The sequence below is a fragment of the Impatiens glandulifera genome, chromosome 2, assembly GCF_907164915.1.
Source record: "Impatiens glandulifera chromosome 2, dImpGla2.1, whole genome shotgun sequence".
NCBI classification, from domain to species: Eukaryota; Viridiplantae; Streptophyta; class Magnoliopsida; order Ericales; family Balsaminaceae; genus Impatiens; species Impatiens glandulifera.
This window is the reverse complement of record NC_061863.1, coordinates 6,837,796-6,859,432: the sequence shown is the minus strand read 5'-3', so window position 1 is coordinate 6,859,432 and position 21,637 is coordinate 6,837,796. Positions and strand designations below refer to the sequence as shown.

Below are 21,637 nucleotides of genomic sequence, written 5' to 3'. Positions count from 1 at the left end.
TCTATTTCATTTCAACACCATCTTATTATTTATCACTTTATCATTCCAAAAGTCTTATTAAATGTGAGTGTTCTTTGTGAATGTTATTCGATTTTCTTGACTCGACTATTTCTATGTGAAACTCGATGATTATATTAATGTAATTTTGTCAATTTCGTTGTTGTAGTAATTATTTTGTGGTAAAACATTACAAGTTCCGTTGTACTCTGAAAAGAAGCCACCAACGGAAAATTTTCAACACAAATAGGAGACGGTGAAACTATTTTAAAGGAACTTTGATCATCATTGGTTTCAGAACAATTAAGAAGAGTTACTTCGTTGTATTTTCTTTAATAAACTATTACATTTCTTTATTATCATTTAATTATATTGTGATAATATTTTTGTGTATTTGTTACGAGATAAGATTACCAACCATCTTAAAACAATTTAATATTACTTATCTCAGATTTTTACACATTTTTGGTTATTTTTAAAAAAAGTTATCGAAACACCCACTTCCAACATGAAGATGCATGTTCCTGCTAATTAACCATCTAGATAAACTGGAAAAGTTTGATGTCTCGAACTTTAAGAGATTATAGCATAAAATATTTTTCTACCTCACGACTTTGAGTCTCACACGATTCCTCGCAAATGATTCTCCCACTTTTATGATTGATCAGCCAAATGTGGCTTCATCATCGGATGCAAAGGTGCATCCGAAAGTTGATGTGCAAACAACTTCATCAATTGATGCTTGTAACCATTCAAATTTCTTATGTAAAAATAACGTATTGAATGAGTTTTCGATTCATTGTACAATGTGTATAGTGAAAAGAATACGGGCAAAGAACGATGACAAACTCTTGAACGTAAATAAAAATTCGAAGATTCATGTGAAAAAGAGTTTATGATTGGTTAATTTTTGGACTACAAAATAGTAGATTAAAGACCCATCATTAAACACGTTCAAGAGATCTAAGTTATTTTGCACGAAACTAATATTGAGTAAATAAATTTGAGAGAAACTTTCCAAGTGACAACTATTATTGAGAAATTGTCACTGTCTTGGAACGATTTTAAAAATTACCTTAAGCACAAGCAAAATGAGAGATAAACATAGAAGAATTAGTGATTCGTCTACGCATTGAAGATGAAAATAAAAGTGGTTCAAATAAATATTTTAGTCAACATGTGACTAAAAAAATGTGGTGGAACATGGTAAAGACAAGAAGAAACACAATTCTTTTGTCAAACAACGAAACCTTCATCTTAGAGGTAGAATTTTAAAGAAGTTCACGGAAAAGTGTTTCAATTGCAATAACATGGTCTATAGATCTTCCGATTGCAAAAAGCCAATGAGAGTTCGAGAGACTAACTTAACTCAATGATTGTCGGACATGGATTTGTATGCAGTGATATCTGAGGTTAACTTGGGGGGGGGGGTCTAAATTCTAATCCACGAGAATTATGGGTTAACACAAGAGCTACAAGCCATGTTTTCTCTAATAAAGAAATATTTGCAAGCCTCGAAGAAGTGAAGAATGGTGAAAAGTTGTTCATGGGGAATTCCACTACTTCCGACATGCAAGGTGAAGGAAAAGTGATGTTAAGGTTGTTTTCAAAAAAATACTTAACTTTGACTAATGTTTTTGCATGTTTTGGAGATCCAAAAAAATTTGATATCCGATTCTCTTTTAAGTAAGCAAGATTTTAGAATTGTGATTGAGTCGGATAAAATTACTTAATCCAAACGTGAAATGTTTGTAAGTAAATATTATGCTATTGATGGACTCTTTAAGCTCAATGTAATGTCAATTAAGCTAAATATTCATGAAGAGAATAAATTTTCTATTTAATTGTTGGAGTCTTCCATTTTATGGCATGGTAGACTAGGTTATATTGATTTAATGCATCAATTAATAAAACTAAACTATTTACCTTAACTAGAATTAGGTATAAATATTGAACATAAAACGAATGAAGAATTATATTGAGATGAGGAATGAAGAATTAATGTAGGGAGATAGAACCCTAACTCATAGGGTGAAGAAGAGAGAAATTCTAACAAAAGAATTCAACAAAATCATTCATATCTCACTCTTCACAACTAACTGTTCTATTTATATTTTTATATAACTAAATATTCTATTTATAATTGTCACTTTATTTCAGCCACTATATTTAACCCTAATGTCCCTTACCCTTGTATCATATACCTAAATTCGAAATAAATAGGAAACATAAATGTAAAATTTGCGTTGAAGCAGAATTGACGAAATCATCCTTTCAAAACGTTGAAAGAAATAATAGACCACTTGATTTAATTCATACATACATGTGTGATTTAAAAGAAATATCAACACGTGGTTCATGCAAATACTTCATTACTTTTATTGATGATAACACAAAATATTTTTAAAAGTATAGATAAAACCACAGAGAAATTCACTCTTTATAAAAATGAGGTTGAAAATGAATTTTGTAAAAAGATTAAGATGTTAAGAAGTGATAGAGGTTGTGAATATGAATCAAATTTTTCCTAGTTATGTGCTCAGCGTGATATAACCTATAAGACGACAATAATTTATTCTCCTCAACAAAATGGTACGATTGAGAGGAAAAATAGAACATTAAAAGAAATGATGAATTCACTTCTATTAAGTTCTAGTCTACCATAAAACATACGAGGAGAAGTTATTTTGATGACTAATTATATTTTAAATAAGATTGCACGAAATAAACTAGATGAAAGTCCATATGAGTTATGGCACATTAATTATTATTATTATTATTTTAATTTATAACACTCCCCCTTAAAGTGATGTCCGATGAACTAGTTCTAACTTTGATCGTAAACCCTCAAAAGGACCTTTAGGAAGTGCTTTTGTGAAGATATCAACATCATTGTCTTCACTTCTTACAACAACCATCTCAATGATTCCCACTAGTACTTTTTCACGAATAAAGTGATGCTCCAATTCAATGTGTTTTGTCCTCGCATGAAACACAGGATTTGAAGTCAATTTAATAACACTCAAATTATCTCCATGGATAGAAATCGTCTGATCAAACTTGACATGAAAATTCTCATAGATTCTACGAAGCCATATGCACTCCCGTGCTGCGTGAGCTAATGCTTTGTATTATGCTTATGTTGTAGACAAGGATACCGATCCTTATTTCCATCTACTCCAAGATATGCTAGTGTTTCCACAAAGAAAAACAAACCAGATGTGGACTTATGGTCGTCTCGATCTCCAGCAAAGTCAGTATCCGCAAATCCTTGCAAGACAAATTTTGCATCTTTTTCGTAGAGTAGACCAATATCTAGTGAGGTATTAATATACTTCAGAATTTTCTTCACTTCCTCGAAGTGTGGTTTCCTTGGATCCTGCATGTAACAACTCACCACTCCAGCTGCATAAACAATGTCAGGCCTTTTTATAGTCAAATAAATCAGACTTCCCACAAGAGCACGATACAAACGAATATCTGGTAGACATGTTCCTTCATCTCGACTGAGTCTGGGATTTACGTTGAGAGGAGTATAACTCTTTTTTTCATCTGTCATACCAAATTTATCTATCAACTTCTTTGCGTAGTTGATTTGCGATACAAACAAACATTTCTCGAAATTTTCAATTGGTAGACCAAGGAAAGTTCCAAGTTCACCAAGCTTCTTCATTTCAAAGCGAAGCGAGATCTCATCTTGTAGCCGAGCAATCTCATCATAGTTACTATCCGTCAAAATTATGTCATCCTCATATAGAAGTACCACCACCATCCGCCCTTGATGCTTCTTTATAAATAGACTTGAGTCGGATTCTGAAGCTTTGTACCCACAAAATTAAAGACATTCTGCATTCTTTCCATGGCAAGCACGCGAGACTTGCTTTAATTCATATAGTGCATTCTTAAGTCTACTAACTAACTAGTGACCATCCTTCTTCTCAAATCCAGGTGGTTGCTCCATATATATTAGGCGATCAAGTTATCCATAGAGAAATGCACTATTGACGTTCAATTTCCACAATTTCCATCGAAAACTTGTTGCTAAGGCCAACATAGTGTGAATCGACGTAATCTTCGCAACTGGGTTGAATGTCTCCTCGTAATCTTCTCCATACTTTTACGAGAATCCTCGAGCGACCAATCTAGCTCTGTATCGATCTATGCTTCCATCAGACTTTCACTTGATTAAATACACCCACTTACATGTGACTGCTTGAGTATCAGGAGACTTCAGAACGACGTCCCATGTCTCATTATTCTTGAGAGCATGCATTTCCTCATTCATTGTTACCACCCATTCCTTGACATTCTTTTCTTCATTATAAGAAGTGGGTTCCTCGTTGTCTATTGCGTTTTCCAATAAACAATAGAAGGTTGTTATAAAATTATCATCCCTGAATCGACAGGGCCTACAATGTTTACTTTTGGTCGAGATTCTCCATTTTGTTGTTGACTATATTCTTCCTGATGTAGACTTCCTGGTAACTTTTCACTTTCCACTCCTTCATCGACTGAAGTATCTTGAGCTAAGTTATGGCTCCCCCTGTCACTATTATCACTACTACAGGAGTTTCCCGTAGACGTGGGTATGAGAAGATTAGTCTGAACAGTTTCTTCAATATCCTTCATATAGTACAATGAAATTTCGTCGAAAACAATATCTCTCGACATAGTGCATTTATGGGTTGATGGATCCATACACCACCACTCATTCCTTCTCTGGTCATAGCCGACGAACATGCATTTGACTACTTTTGCATCCAATTTTCTCATTCTCGAGTCTAGAATATGGACATAACAAGTAGATCCAAAAACTCGAAAATGCTTAACACTTGGCTTAAAACTAAAAAGTATATCGAATGGAGATTTGAAGTCATTTGGGTTAAGCAGAACTCGATTGATAACATGGGCAACACAACTCATGCCTTCTGTCCAATAACTGCTTTAGTATATTCTTCATATGCATCCACGACTTACAAGTCTCTGTAAGGTGTCAAATCTTCTTTTTGGCTATCCCATTATGTTGTGGGGTCTCATGACAAGAGAGTTCTTTTTTTATGCCATTTTGCTTACAAAACAATTCAAACTCTTTTCAGCAAAATTCTCCACCATTGTCTGTCCGTAATACTCGAATTTTCCTATCTTGTTCTCCTTCTACCGTCTCCTAAACTCAATAAATTTTGAGAACTCTTCGGATTTCTCTTTCACGAAGTATACCCAAGTGAACCTAGAGAAATTATCCACAAACAACAACATATATTTACTTCCCGAGTATGAGGCACTCTGAGTTGGTCCCATTAAGTCACTATGAAATCGATCCAAATGACCCTTACTTCTCGATATAGAGTTGTCGAATGGAAGTCGATGAGCCTTCCCATATTGACATCCTACCCTCTTAACTCTCAGATCTTTAGGTAGACCTTCAACAAGTTTCTTTCGAGACATAACACTGAGCTTAGTCATATTGACATGCCCAACCAAGCCTTCCATGCCATAGAAAGGAGGTGCTTTTGTCGTTCACATTTCCGATGTACAAATTTGATGCCGAAAGGACAAAGAGATCATTTACCCGAGTTCAAGTGTGAACCACATCCACCTTGATTTCTTTCACGTTCCTTAAAAACTTCATATTATGAGAACCGAACAACACAAAATATTCGACGTTTACAACATTTGCTACTAAGAAGAGATTCTTTTGGATTCCTGAAACGTGTTAGACATTCTTTAGAGTAATAGATTCTCCTTTGTCGCTATCAATGACAACCGATCCTTCCTTTTTAACTTCGTGAACCGAGTTATCTGTCGTGATAATTCCACCACCACCATTATAAACTCGACTCGACGAGAACACATAATCATCTCCAATAACTTGATGTCTGCACCCTAAATCGACGATCCATCTTTGATCGATCTCCTATTTACCATGAGAAGCCTCTGTTTGCTTTTATTTTAAAGTCGTCACATCGACATGAAAAGCCTTATCCCAGTACTCCTCAACACGCTGGTTAGACTTTTCTCTGATATTTGAACTAGCGAAATTTCCATCCAAATTTTCTCGATAATTTTTCTAGAAGTGTCCAGTCTTTCCGCACTTGAAACACTTAAGGGGCTTTTTAAGAATATTTGAAGAATCCTGGCATGTTTCTTCCTTCTTTGAATTTCTCTTTTCCTAGCTCGATTTCTTCACGAACAACACAATGTTCGACTCCTCCTTTATACTCGTTCCATCCATTTGTGCGGCCAACGACTTTGAGATGACAAGAGATTTTCAAACTACTCGAGTGAAGGTTGTTGAGCCAAACCTTGATCGAGGTGATGAATGGTGTATACTCAGGTCGAAGTCCTCGAACAATATACCTCTTTGTTCGAGCCTTTGAGATTTTCTCATCTAGGTTCAATAAATAAATTTTTGAGCATATGTTCTTTACCTAAGAAAGAACTCCGAGATAGATTTGATTTGCTTTGCGGCTGCCAACTCGTTTTCAAGCATCTGGAGACGATCCTCATTCTTCTTGTTGAAAAGATGATCAAGCGTTTCCTAGATCCCACGAGAAGAGATTGTGGGAGATTGACCTCTTCAACACAAATTCTTCCTTCGTGTTTAGTCTCTTCCGCTTCTTTGATGCTTCCACATTTTCAGCAACATCCTCATGAGCTACGACGATGTCCCATAAATCTTCCCCGACCAGGTATGATTTCATACAGGTTTTTCATATCCAGTAGTTTGACTGATTTAACAACTCCAAACTGAATTTTCTTTTCTTGTTCTCCTTCTATAGTCTCCTTAAACTCGGAAAATTTAGAGAACACTTCAGACTTCTCTTTCACGAAATACACCCAGGTGAACCGGGAAAATCATCCACAAACAACAATATATATTTACTTCCTGAGTATGAGGTAGTTCGAGTTGGTCCCATCAAGTCACTATGAACTCGATCCAAAGGACCCTTACTTCTCGATATAGAGTTGTCGAATGGAAGTCGATGAGCCTTCCCATATTGACATCCTTCACACACACTGCCCTCCTCAATTCTCAGATCTTCAGGTAAACCTTCAACAAGTTTCTTTCGAGACATAACACTGAGCTTAGTCATATTGACATGGTCAAGCCTTGCATGCCATATAAATGATGTGCTTTTGTCGTTCACATTTTCTATGTACGAATTTGATGTTGAAAGGACAAAAAGACCATTTACCCGAGTTCTAGTGTGAACCATATCCGCCTTTATTTCTTTCACGTTCCTTAAAAACTTCACATCATGTGGACCAAACAACACAAGATTTCTGGCATTTACAACATTTGCTACTGAGAAGAGATTCTTATGGATTCCTAGAGCATGATAGACATTCTATAGAGTAATAAATTTTCCTTTGTCATTATCAATGACAACTGATCTTTCCTCTTTTACTTCATAAACCGAGTTTTCTACCGTGACAATGTCATCGCCCTCATTATGAACTCGACTCGAAGAGAACACCTAATCATCTATAGTAACGTGATGTCTGCACCCTAAATAGATGATCCACCTTTGATTGATCTATTGTTTACCATGAGACGACTCTGTTTGTTTTTCCTTCAAAGTCATTACATCGACATGAAAAGCCTTGTCCTAGTCCTCCTCAACACGTTGGTAAGACTTTTCTTCGAGATTTGAATTAGAGAAATTTCCATCCAAATTTACTCAAAAAATTTCTTGAAGTGTCTAGTCTTGCCACACCTGAAACACTTAAGGGGCTTCTTGGGAATATTTGAAGAATCATGGCATGTTTCTTCCTTCTTTGACTTTCCCTTTTTCCAGCTCAATTTCTTCACAAACAACACACTGTTCGACTCCTCCTTTATACTCGTTCCATACATTTGTGCGACCAACAACTCTTTAGATGACAAAATATTTTCAAATTCCTCGAGTGAAGGTTGTTCAGCCCAACCTTGAATCGAGGTGACGAATGGTGTATACTTGGGTCGAAGCCCTTAAACAATATGCCTCTTAGTTCGAGTCTCTAAAATTTTCTCATCTAGGTTTAATAAAAAAAATTTTGAGCATATATTCTTTACCTTAAGAAAGAACTCTGAGACAGATCTGATTTGTTTTCAAGTATCTAGAGACGAGCCTCGTTCTTCTTGTTAAAAAGACGAGAAGCGTTTCCCAGATCTCACGAGCAGATCCACAACCGATGATGTGCTCAAACATATTGTGGGAGATTGACCTCTTCAACACAAATTTTGCCTTTGCGTTTAGTTTCTTCCACTTCTTCGATGCTTTTGCATTTTCAGCAACATCCTCAGGAGATACATCATCGTCGTCTACGACGATATCCCACAAGTCTTCCCCGACCAGGTACGATTCCATACAGGTCTTCCATATCCGGTAGTTTGATTGGTTTAACAACTCCAAACCGAGTCTAGCTACACGACCACCACTTTCCATATTGAATAACTATGATACCTTCTTCACGAATGCAACCAAAGCTCTAATACCATGTAATCACAAACAGGATTTCGATAATTGAACCGTGAAAAAACTTATTAAAAAGCGAATAAAAACTTTAGAGAATGAAACAAACTTGAAATAAAATTATGTCTATTGAACTTGTTAAAATAATAACACGATTACAAAACTTATATAAAGTAAAACATAACTTAGACATTAAACTAAGAGACATGAAGAGTCTCATTTACTAGAGATAAGACCAAGAGACTTGAACAATTCAAGAGACTCTTGAACAACAAATAGACACATTAATTATTATTATTACTTTAATTTCTAACAGTTCTTCCATATAAGTCTAATGAAGAAATGCGTTCTCTAAAAGATTTCTTGACTAGATGAACAAAAAAAGGAAAATGAAGTTGATGTTGAATTTAGACGAAGTAAACGAGTTTGAACAAAAAAATCATTTAGTCCATATTTTATTACTTTCATGATAGAAAATGAACCTCAAACGTATGATGAGACAATTACCTCGTCTAAAGGGCCTCAATGGAAATTGCCAATTAATAATGAGATAAAATTTATTTTGCAAAACCATACGTGGGAACTAGTGGATCTACCTCTGGGAAATAAACCATTAGGTTGCCGATAGATTTTCAAACGGAAAATGAAAGTTGATGGATCAATTGATAAATATAAGGCAAGACTAGTGGTAAAAGTATATCGCCAATGAGAATGTCTTAATTATTTTGATAAATATTCACGGTTACGAAATAACTTATATTCGATTGATTCTTGATTTAGAAGTTAATCAAATAGACGTTAAAATAACTTTCTTAAATGGAGACTTGAATAAGAAATCTACATAGATCAACCTCAAGGGTTTTCTTCTTAAGGGAAAAAAAATAAAGTTTGTAAATTTGTTAAGTCTTTGTATGATATAAGCTCCAAAATAATGGCATGATAAATTTAATTATTCTATGTTCTCAAGTGGATTCAAGATCAATGAATGTGACAAATACATTTATATTAAAGACACAAAAAACGGTTACATTATTTTATGTCTTTATGTAGATGACATACTTATCATTGTAAGTAATGATAAAATAGTTAAATTCATTAAAGATATGTTAAATTCAAAATTTTAACATGAAAAATATGGGATGGATGACGTGATTCTTAGAATCAAAGTAATTATAACAGCGGAATGGATAGTTCTAAGTCAATCACATTATGTAGATAAGATCTTTGAAAAATTTAACAAGGATGATTCTACATCAGCTAAGACTCTAATAGATACAAGTCAACATCTATCTCAAAATCGTGAAAATAATATTTTTCAATTAGAATATTCTCGAATAATTGAGAGTGTAATGTACTTAAGGAGTTATACAAGACCAAACATAGCTTATATATACAATAAGCAAACTGAGTAGATACACAAGTAATTCAAGTAATAAACATTAAAAAGTCATTTAAATAATTGAGAGATACTCATGATTATAGTCTATACTACACGAGACATCATGTAGTTATCGAAGGATACACTGATGCTACTTGATTTCAGATATGAAAGACTCTAAGTCAACAAGTGAATATGTATTTACATTTGGTAAAAAATCCTACGATAAAATAATAAGTTGGCACACAGGCTTTTAATGATTCTTTATGAACAAAAATATCACTTATGTGAGAGAGAAGTGGAGTTGCTTCGAAAGAATTATACGGCTCAATTCTAGACCCTCTCACTAAACTAGACGAGTGTTATTGGCCAAAACAAACACAATCATGAGAACTAACATGTATCAATATAAATTCTATATGAAAACGTGTAACCGTTTATACAAATGCTAGAATAGGTCAAGAACATTGAGTTTATTAATCGGTTAATAAAGTTATAAATATTTTTATAAGGGAATGTTTAACATGTTACATATACCTATCATATGTAGGATTTAATTGTTGAACTTTTCACTTAATTAATCTTTTAATATTTCAATTTCTATTAATGTGGGGTTGTTGAAATTAAATTAATTCTATTAATTAAATGGAAAAGATAATTTAGATAAATAAATGAAATAAAATTCACACCAAATTCAAATGTGAATTAAAGTGAAATTTAATCCAAATAAATATGAAATTCAATGTAATGAAGAGGCAAACAAACTAACTTGATGAATGAATTAGTGGTCATTGGATTAAAAAATTATTGAATGATTTAAATGTTTAATTTTTAGCTATATATCCATTCACTTTGTTTTTTTTAACCAATATTTTATCATTTCTCACTCTAAAATTCCAAAAATTCTTCATTATTTTTGTGGGTGTTCTTCGAATTTCTTGACTCGACTATTTCTGTGTGAAACCCAGTGATTGGATTCAAGTAATTTTTTCAAGTTCATTGTTGTAATGTTTATTTCTGTGTTAAACCGTTACAAGTTTCGTTGTACTCCGGAAAGCAGACACCAACGAAAAATTTACAGCACAAATGTGAGACGGTAAAACTGTACGTTTTAAGGGAACTATGATCGTCACAAGGCTCGTAACAATTAAGAAGAGTTTCTTCATTGTATTTTTTTTAATAAATTATTGTATTTTCTTATATTTTCATTTAGTTTTATTGTGATAATATTTTTATGTATTTGTTACAAAATAAAATTACTAACATCACACACTTAAGAAAACAATTACACTTAAGGAGTTTATTATAGTGGAAAATTTGGTCGGAAATGAACTGAAAAACGAAAAAAAAATTATGTTTGAATAATTCAAACAATATTGTTGACAAAGCTAATTATTGACAATTGAATTTAATAGAAAAAAATTGATAAACACAGTGGAGGGAAAATAATAAAATGGTATTTTTTTTTTACATAGAAAATTCCATAATAATTTATTAATATTTATTTATATGTTTGGAAAAATTATAAAGTTTATTTAAGTATAATTCATATATTTGAAACAAAATATAATAAAAAAATTTAAATATATATTATTTATATTATTAAGATGTTTATTTGACACAATTTATTAAGATATAATTAATGTCAATAACTCTGGTCTAGATTTATACATATTACCTTACTAAATAAAAAATATATATGTATCTTCTTACATTCAAACAAATATATATAGACATGTTAACTTTATATATATATATATAAATGTTAACTAATTAAATTAAAATAAATTGATTATAAATAATAAAATAAAAAAAATAATAAATATTTAAAGTTATAATTTAAATTAAAAAGAGTAAAACTGATAATTATAAAAAAAATTAATTTAAAAATATTAAAATTATAATTTCAATTGTTAACCTTAAATATATATACAACTTAATAATTGAAATTACGTTCACAATTTAATTTTATTTTCATGCTTATTAAACCATCATAGAAATTAAAGAATCTTGTTAATTTTTTTAAATTATACATTCTAGAGGTATAAGAAAAATCGAAAAAAAGAAAAATTTAATCGAATCTTTAAAAAATCTACCGAAATAATTATAAACCGATCGAACCGAGTTTTGATCGGTTTATAATTCTATGTACCGATCATAATTGGTTCGGTTGGCCATTTATATATATATATATTTTTTAAGTATATATCTTTCTAGCCTAGTGTGTTAAAGATGAAGGTTGTTTAATTTTGATTAAGGTCAAATTAATTTATTTAACTTAAATGTTTTTAATTGGTTTTTTATTCTTTTAGTTTATTATATTATAAATTTATTATTCTATTTATTTTATATTTTAGTATATTTTATATTTTTATTTATTTATTATTTTTTCAACAATTAAACAAGTAAACTGATCGAACCGATTTTATAACCGACTAAACCTAGTGACATTAACCAACGAATGTAAATTTTTAAAAACTGACACCAACTGTTATAATGAATTTTTCGATGAAAAAAATCGACTGAACCAAATAGTTTACCCTATATTACTTGTTTGTATTTAAGAATTTTGATACATTTATTTTTATTTTTTTTATCAACTTTGAATTATTCTTATATATATATATGATCTTATTTGAAAAAAAAAATATTTTCAAATCAGTCAAACCGTAATAGGGGTCCCAAAAACCGAGTATTGGTCGTCGCTTAGCGCAAATTTTGCATCAATCGCTTTATTGGTCTAAGCTTCTCTCTTAAGATTTCTAGAGAGAGATAGTCTTTTGTTGACTGTATTTAAGAAAAGATGACTTAAATATTAATTTTTACTTTATTAAACCGAAACAAATCAAACGTTAATAAATTTTTAGTAACGTTTTCGTTACATTTTTTTTAATAAATCATTTATTTCAAATAATCAAATTCCTTATACAAAATAATTATTTCAATCAACAAATTCAATTATCCATTTACTCTCACATATATATCCAAATTAATCATAACTCTCGATCCCGCAATTCGGACATTTTGAAAATTAAGCATCATTATATATATATTTAAAAAATATAACTTATATTGTTAAAATGTCCCGGTTTATTAAATTTGATATTAAATTTAAATTATAAAATTTTATTAGTTTAGTTGGTTAAAGTGTTTGATTTGTTTGGTTATATTGCAACTTTGAAACATATATATCATTTTTATTTCATTTTTAACCATTTTAAATTTATAAACGATATAAACCAAACATCAAATCTAAATATTCATTTTATATATATATATATATATATATATATATAAATTAACAACAGTATTATATATATATTAATATTAACTAAAAAATAAAAAATAATTTGTTATAAAAGTTTGTTTAGAGAAATTTAACACAATTTTATATATAATAATCCCACTTTAAGTTAAAATATTTTTTTTAATGGTGGGCCATTTAATATTTAAAAAAAGTTAACCTAAATCTAAATAATGACAATTTACTTTAATTTAAAATATTTTTAATAAAAAAATATTTAATTTATTAAATAAGACTCTTAACATTTGATCTTGATATTTTAAATAATATAATTAAAAGTATATAATAATTTAATTAATAATTTAATAAAATAATAAAGTGATTAATAAGCTTAAAAATCAAACAAGTGAGAAATTACCATATAAATTACTCTGTTTCTTCTTCTTCAACAGTTTGTTCAAAATCCAGTAGTGAGAGAAAGAAAAAAAAACTAGAGAGAGAAAGTGATCGCCGGCGAGATGAACAGCAATCAGACAATGAAATTCGACGACGAGCAGTTATCGGAGTTACGAGAGATCTTCCGATCCTTCGATCATGACAACGACGGAAGTCTCACACAAATTGAACTAGGTTCGCTCTTACGATCCCTAGGGTTAAATCCAAACTCCGATCAGATCGAATTCCTTATTCAAAGAGCAGATACAAACAGCAACGGCTTAATCGAGTTTTCAGAATTCGTAGCTCTTGTTGCGCCTGAGCTTCTTCCGGCGAAATCGCCGTATACGGATGATCAACTTCAGAAGTTATTCAAGGTATTTGATCGTGATGGAAATGGATTTATAACTGCTGTTGAATTAGCGCATTCTATGGCTAGATTAGGTCATGCACTTACAGGGGATGAATTAACTGGAATGATTAAGGAAGCTGATACAGATGGTGATGGTCAGATTAACTTTAAGGAGTTCTGTAATGCGATTAATTTGGCTGCGTTTGATAATTCATGGATTTGAATTGAATTGATCAGGTTAATCTGAACTTTTTCTGGTTTATGAATCAATTTTATATTGTTTTGATTCTAGTGAATAGATAGGTAAAACTGAATTTTGAGTATATTCATATCATATGATCAAATGTATCTTTTTGATGCTGTTGCAAATTGGGAATGTTGATTTTCTTCTCTACTCTGTCAATCAATGTTTTTTATTGGTTTTTCCAACTAAGAGATGAACTAAAAGTGCTGAAATGGGAAAATGATGATGAAAAATATAAGTTTGATTATTTGTTCTTGTAATTCATCATTGAAATCGAACAAATAATTGAATTTAGATGCAGACCTACTGAATGTTTCGGTCAAAATTCGACATGAGCTTGTTTTGAGGCTTACTTGAATGTTTCGGTCAAAATTCGACATAAGCTTGTTTTGATTGAGTTCGAACCGACTTATTTTGTGGCGATATTCGAAGATAAGTATCCCTTAATGCAAAAATAATAACTGAACAATCACATAAACAAGTGTTTCCAGTCAAACAATATATAATGTATTATTTTTATTTATTTTTAAACATTCTAATGTCAAACATATAAACATAAACTTAAAACAAATGTCATAATCATTCTTTCATATCAATCGGCTCTAATTTCTTTTGCAACCATTTTTTTATCTATAACCATTTTTTTTAAATGATACTCTATTAATTCATCTATTCCGATCATCACACTTACTCTGCTCGTCTCCAACTGCCTCCCTTCCCTTCTATAAATCAGAAAAGAGTTCCACGTTTGTTTTTGATTTTGGCTCGAGCTTAAAATTTTAATTTTAATTCAATTTTTCGAGCTCGTAGATAAATGGTTGAGTCGAGTTTGAGTTCAAATGTACAAACTCGTTCCAATTCGAATTCGAGCCGAACCAACAGAGAGTAAATCGATCTCGTCTTTACTCATTTGCAGTCCTAGTTATGAATTGGCTTATATTTAGTGGATTGGGTTATGTTGGGTCATTAGTGGACGTTGGTAAGTGTAGATTGAGAGAATGATATTTTATCCCCTATTAGTTTATGATGAATCATTTGGTTGGGTTCATTAGTGGATGATGGTAAATGTGGATTGAGACAATAAGACTTTATCCTATTAGTTTAGGATGAATCATTTGGTTGTAGCATCTTAGAACCTTAAACAAAATTGTAGTCTCTCCTTACAAAATTTGCACAATTTATCGTCGTGACATTACTTGAAGTTTTATTTAAAAAATCGATATATTAAGTTTGAGATATGCACGGATCCAGAAATTTGAGTTGGGGTGAGTTAATTTTTTTGAAGTGAACTTAAAATATAACAGGAAAATTATGGATAAAACGAGTATATAAACATAAATTTGTCTTCTTTTTTTTTTAATTATTTTTTTTTTTAATTAGAGAAGTAAAAAGTGAATTAAATTGATTTTTTTAAGAAATTAGAAGTAATATCACATTTTCATACCAAAAAAAAATTATTATTTTTTTCAGGTGAGCTTTCAGTATACTTGAGCGCCCTAACCTAGCCCTAACATAGATCCTCCATGTATTAGAATGTGATTAAACTATAAATTTGAATGAATTATATAAAAATAAATGAGAAAAAGTAGATGGGAGATAAAATAGAATACTTTATTAACATCTTGTGACTGATTAGCTGGGCATATATAACCTTTTTTTTTCTGCTATCTCAAATAAGCATTTTTGGGATTTTTACTTTTCTAACAAACATATCATTGTTAACAAAATACTCAAACAAACAAGCTTATGAAACATAATCTATTATAAACAAATATTTAGAATTATATTTTTTTATAATCTCAATTTATTTCTGAACTTGTTAGCATGACCTCGTCATTACTCCTTTACATCAGAAAAATGAGAACAATTTTTAAAATCAAACTTAAAAGTTTTAATTTTTTTAGGTTATATTAGTAATTAAGCTAGATTTTTATTTAACATTTTTAAATATATGGGGAGAAGTTATTAGATATCAGGGTAGGGTAGGGTTAGGTTAGTATAATTAAGCTAAATTAATTCAACATTTTTAAATATATGGGGGCAATTATGGTAGGGTTAGGTAGTTAGGGCCAAAGTTTGGGGAAAACTTTTTAGAAAAAAAATCCTACTTTTTGTTTAACTATATTATATTGAAAATATATAATCATTAATTTTAAGGTAACAAAAAATCAAAATCTTCTCTAAAGTATTTTTTATTTTCTCAAGGGAAGGGGCTGGGGAGTGGAAGTATTAGACTACTTAGCTCGTCTCACCCTAAAGTCTGCCTTAAGGTGAGACAAGTAACGGAGTCGTCGCATATGACCCCTCCCTTGTTGACTTCTTAAGTTTAAACTCGTGACCTATTTAAAATTATTATAACATTTAAGTGATTTAACCAATAAAATTAGATTACTCATATTTAATTTGTTATAAATATTCATATTTTCATTAATATATATATATATAATAAGTTAAACAAATCCTAAATAAATAAGAACACATATTTTAATTTTATCTTTCTGATAGTGTCCCCATACATACTTGGGACCGGCGAAGGATAGTATAATTAAGATAGATTTATTCAACATTTTTAAATATATGGGGGCAGTTATTAGATATGAGGGTAGGGTAGGTGGCCTATTTCATTTTGTGTCATATAAATATAGAAGGAAACATTTAAATGAATCAAAAACAGTTTGAATTATGTAATTAGAAACCCATTAACTACCATGTTGTAATCTGTCACATCTTTTGTGATCTTTTTAAAAAGCATGTTTTTTTGTGACTCACTTTTCATAATTGTCTAACAATTCCAAACATGCCAGCAAGTATATTTTAGTATTTTACCTTTATGAATAAATCAACAAAATATAGGTTAATCATATATCTTTGCATAATAAATTTCTAATTACAAATTGTTAAAAATGTTTCTTCAATGAATAATTTTTAAATGAATAATATAAAAAGCATGCATGGAGTGGAGTGAGCAAACTAGACAGTTAGCTAGGGCTACCTAACTTTCTTTGAGATATTTTTTTTAAAAGGTCGGTTAGAATTTATTGCAATAAATTCGGAATTATTTAAAAAATGTGTAATAATGTTAATTTTGTAGTAAGAGTATTTTTTATTATCAAAATATATTAATATATAGTGATAAAATAAATTTTATTTGTTTTCAATTATTGATTTGATTAATGAATTAAGTTATGTAAATGATAAAAATATAATAATAATGTTTGATTTAATAAAAAAAACAGCCAAACAAGCTCCACACTAAATTTTTTGATTTTGATATCAATTAATACTAAATTTTTTATTTTGATATTAAATAACAAAAAATTTCTTGATTTAGCATTTAGCCTAAATTGATGTTGAGTTTTATAAGATTTTTATAATTTAAATAAATAAATATTATTTAATTAAAGTTTTTATACCAGACTAAATTATTTTTGATTTGTGTAAAATGAATTATCAAAAGAAAAAAAAAAGTTTATATTTATTATTTTTAAAAATCTAAAATACCCAACATAGAAAAGCTGAATTTTTTTTTTTTATCAATTTTACTATAAATTAGATTAAATACATTAATATAAATAGAAGTATTAGTATATATATATATATATTTAAACAAAAGTATTTATCAACTTATACAATAATAATACTTTTTTTAAAAACTAATATTATTTTCTATTATATAATAACCAGGTCATAAAGAAAACTAAAATTGAATGAAATAAAAACATATGTCCAAATGAAAACTTACAACCCTAAAAATTAATCAACATTTCATCATCCACGTGGCGCAATTCTATTTGACGACATTAAACGTGCAGTCATGAATGGCCCCGTCGTCTGCAACTGTGTGGAAATCATTCGCGCCCTCTCTCTCTCTTCTTTCTCTCTCTTCCGATCTGTCACCATTGATGAATGGACATACCTTTTCGCTTTCTCACTTTCTTCATTGGATCAATCTCAGACCACTAGGGTTTCATTCAGTTTCAATTTTCAAAGGGTTAAGTTTGTGTGAGAGATGAGTTTTCAGGATCTTGAAGCGGGTCGACCGCTGAATTCAAGACGTGATCTTATTAATTCGAAGCAGGATCCTACACAGGCTGTTGGTTCAGGTATTTTCCAGATTAATACAGCCGTTTCCACGTTTCAAAGGCTTGTTAATACGCTTGGTACACCTAAGGATACTCCTGAGCTTCGAGATAAACTGTGAGTGTCCATCATTCTGAAATGTTTGATCTTCATTATGGGTTTTCGATATCAGATCAAAATAGCATCTGGGTGTTTGTTTGTTTGGTTGAAAATCATACTCCCCCCTTTGTAAATCTAATCAAACTCCTAAAACAATGCCCAATTGGGGATTTCATTTACAGATTTCAAACTCTTAATGTTTTTTTCAATTCATGTTTTGAATGACAGACGCAAGACAAGACTACATATTGGTCAATTGGTAAAGGATACTTCAGCTAAGCTTAAGCAAGCTAATGAAACGGATCATCACAGTAATGTTAGTGTAAGTATATATTTCTCTACCTTCTCCAAGGTGACTTTCATTTGATGTAGTCTAATGCAATGTTGGCACTCAATTTTGTTTTGGGAAGTGAAAAATCTAAATGGGTTTTCCATAATTTTTCTAGACATTTGGGACTTGTTTGATCTAGGGTTATTTGAATACCCAAGTGGTTATTTTCAAATAAGCTTGAGAATTAGGTTATATGGATAAAAAGACTTGTGAGTATAAATATTTTTGAGTGAAAAACCCGTTAGAGCAATTTTATCTATGAACGATAAAAAATGAACTTAACAAATAAAAAAACTCGCAAACTACCTAATGAAGGATAAAAGAAAAATAAGCTAAAATATTCTAAAACTAAGAACATGTGTTATTGGTAGGAGCAATGCTATTTTGGTCTCAGTTCCTTCCTCGATCATCAAGTCTACAATACGTACGAGGTGTTCTGCTTTTGCTTTCTGCCAATATCGAAGGACTGGACTTATTAGTGAATGTTTTCCTGTTGCGTTCAATCAAAATTATCCACTAAAAGTTTAAAAGATAATAGGAATATGGTACCATTTCTTATTGAGTCTAACATCTTTACATATTCCAATCCAAGCTTTCCATAAAGAATAGGGATATAAATATTTTACATTATAAAAGTATTTTGGTAGTTTGGTTGATGATTTGATGAGTAGATTGTTGATTGGACAATAGATTATTTGAGATTAATCTCAAATAAAAACAAGGCCTAAATATGTTGCATATGATTCCCTCTTCTGGTGACCTGGATTTCTTATCTTATGCTGCAGGCCAGCAAAAAAATTACAGATGCTAAGCTTGCAAAAGATTTTCAAGCTGTTCTGCAAGAGTTCCAAAAGGCTCAGCGGCTTGCAGCTGAAAGGGAGACGTCATATACTCCTTTCGTCCCTCAAGCAGCTAATCCTTCAAGGTATTAATCTATGCAGCTCTGATTCAAATCTTTAGGTGATCTATCTTTTGTTAATTGATCTTATTTACTAATAATTACCCATTCACAATTTTTGAAGCTACACTGCAAGTGAAAGTGATGTAAGTGCGGATAAGGCCCCTGAGCAGCGTGCTCTTCTTGTTGAATCGAGAAGGTAAGGTGAACTTAGCTGCGATTCTACTTCCATTAGTTTCTGCTTGATATTTAGTGAAATGTCTGGTAGTTTGTGTGAAACATGAACAAATGCAAGATTGTAAAAATTCTTCTTCTGCACTATATATTCATTATAAACATTTTCTTTTGTGGTGCCTTATAATGATCTCTCCTTGACAGTATCCTGGATGATAATGTCATAATTAGGTATTTGCGATGATTACCGCATAAAGTAAATAAATGATTTGCTAATATTTGTCCTGTAAGTGGAAAACTTTCTTTTTTTGATGTTCCATTTATCTGTTGTTCTTGGATTAACTTTGACAAATGATGTCATAACTTGTTTTGTATTTGGATGCAGAAACAAAAAAATAAAAAGTGTTTCTAAATGAGCGATTAAGTGAACAACACTTATTAGCAATTCAATTAACATGAAAATTTATTCCAGTTTAACAATTAGATGTGCATAAGCTCCATAATTTCTTTTTCGACCACAAACCATGCACATCAAATCACATCGGTCCTCTATCTTAAGTCAAGCTCTCTCGATTTCTCCTTCCATCTTTCTGAAATGAACTTTGCTCGGTTATTATTATGATTTATATTGCAGACAAGAGGTTTTGTTGCTGGATAATGAAATTGCCTTCAATGAGGCTATAGTTGAAGAAAGAGACCAAGGCATACATGAAATCCAACAACAAATTGGTGAAGTGAATGAGATTTTTAAAGATCTAGCAGTGCTGGTTCATGATCAAGGAGTTATGATTGGTTAGAACAAAATATGCTACTTTTTTCTTTATCTACTGAAAAACACTTTCTTCTGGTTCATTTCATTAATTGCATGATATCTTACAGATGATATTGGCTCCCACATTGACACATCCAACGCAGCATCTGCTCAAGCAAAATCTCAACTTGCTAAAGCAGCAAAGACTCAAAGATCAAACTCATCTTTGGTAATGATTTTTTTTTTTCCTTTCTGAAAGTTGGGATGCCATAAATGCATGATTATGATCTCTTCTGTTCGGCTAATCTTTACCTTAAAATTCATATTTGTTATTTTGGGCTGTTTTGGTTTAGAGAAATAAGCTGGTCTTCTAACTAACTCCTTGATTGTGTATTTGTCAATGCAGGCCTGTTTACTGATGGTAATAATTGGCATTGTGATTCTCATTGTTGTCATAGTTGTATTCATAGCTTGAACAACAAGCTCCTTGTGTTCCGCTCCGCAATGGGGAAAGTGGTTTCTTTCTAAAAAAAAATCAGAATTTTCTTCCATCATGATGGGTTTGAGGTTGCTGATTCTAGTATTGCTTTGTGTTTCAAGGCTTGAAAAAAAAAAAATCATGGCAGTTATCACTTTTTAGTTTTCTGCTTTGTTTTGTTTTGGGTGGATATAAAACACCCCCTTCTTGTATTATTCTAATGTGGTTTTTTTCTTTTTGAGGGTGTGGATTGGCTTTTTTCCAATTTTTTCCACAAATAATAGTTGGAATGGAAGGGTTTGTTTTATTTTTGAGTGATGTGTTCTTTTCATTATAACATTATCAAAGTCTAGTTCCTTTATTTTGTACTCGACCAATACTATTTTCGAAAGTTAACACGATCCCTTCTTTTTTTTACGATCATACTTAACTTAAGATGTTTCAAGTTGAAATTGAACCCGTGATCATCTTTGGTTTCTTAAGTACCGACTCTTGTCATTTGAGTTATTCTTTTTTACCTTGGTGGGTTTACAAAAGTCATAAGTTTTTTTTATGAAGTTAACACGATCCTTACTTAACTTAAGAAGTTAAAATTGAACTTGTACTTATTTTGGTCTCTTATTACTCTTGTCATAAGTTGAAGAATTAAAAGTGAATGCAAGACTATTTAAGTGACAAAAGTGTAGAAATTTGAACCAATTGTTGGAGAGGATGAGTGTG

General features: G+C 30.9%; 3 protein-coding genes across 3 annotated transcripts; 2 read left to right on the top strand and 1 right to left on the bottom strand.

Annotated features, from left to right (window-relative positions):
• Positions 1 to 2,798: 2,798 nt before the first annotated feature.
• On the bottom strand, positions 2,799 to 3,769 carry LOC124924242 (uncharacterized mitochondrial protein AtMg00810-like). The gene is made up of 2 exons (XM_047464302.1): positions 3,156 to 3,769; positions 2,799 to 2,979 (listed from the first exon to the last, which is right to left on the bottom strand). Exons 1-2 carry the CDS (start codon positions 3,767 to 3,769, stop codon positions 2,799 to 2,801), a joined length of 795 nt encoding a protein of 264 aa, XP_047320258.1.
• Positions 3,770 to 13,538: 9,769 nt separating this feature from the next.
• LOC124926917 (probable calcium-binding protein CML11) lies at positions 13,539 to 14,256 on the top strand. Its single transcript, XM_047467245.1, has one exon. It carries the CDS (start codon positions 13,594 to 13,596, stop codon positions 14,083 to 14,085), a length of 492 nt encoding a protein of 163 aa, XP_047323201.1. The 5' UTR covers positions 13,539 to 13,593; the 3' UTR covers positions 14,086 to 14,256.
• Positions 14,257 to 17,968: 3,712 nt separating this feature from the next.
• Positions 17,969 to 21,318, top strand: LOC124925619 (syntaxin-22-like). The gene is made up of 7 exons (XM_047465672.1): positions 17,969 to 18,303; positions 18,514 to 18,607; positions 19,402 to 19,541; positions 19,639 to 19,713; positions 20,323 to 20,480; positions 20,568 to 20,668; positions 20,846 to 21,318. The coding sequence occupies exons 1-7, from the start codon at positions 18,116 to 18,118 to the stop codon at positions 20,912 to 20,914; spliced, it is 825 nt and encodes a 274-aa protein (XP_047321628.1). The 5' UTR covers positions 17,969 to 18,115; the 3' UTR covers positions 20,915 to 21,318.
• The last annotated feature ends 319 nt before the right edge of the window (positions 21,319 to 21,637 follow it).

Excerpts from the sequence above, each read along its gene's own strand:
- LOC124924242 (XM_047464302.1), bottom strand. The coding sequence starts at position 3,769 with ATGGTGGTGGTACTTCTATATGAGGATGACATAATTTTGACGGATAGT. Across the intron at positions 2,980-3,155 it reads GTAGATGGAAATAAGGATCG|GACAAAACACATTGAATTGG; the intron begins GTATCCTTGTCT and ends GTTTCATGCGAG.
- LOC124925619 (XM_047465672.1), top strand. The coding sequence starts at position 18,116 with ATGAGTTTTCAGGATCTTGAAGCGGGTCGACCGCTGAATTCAAGACGT. Across the intron at positions 19,542-19,638 it reads CAAGCAGCTAATCCTTCAAG|CTACACTGCAAGTGAAAGTG; the intron begins GTATTAATCTAT and ends CAATTTTTGAAG. Across the intron at positions 19,714-20,322 it reads CTTCTTGTTGAATCGAGAAG|ACAAGAGGTTTTGTTGCTGG; the intron begins GTAAGGTGAACT and ends TTTATATTGCAG.
- LOC124926917 (XM_047467245.1), top strand. The coding sequence starts at position 13,594 with ATGAACAGCAATCAGACAATGAAATTCGACGACGAGCAGTTATCGGAG.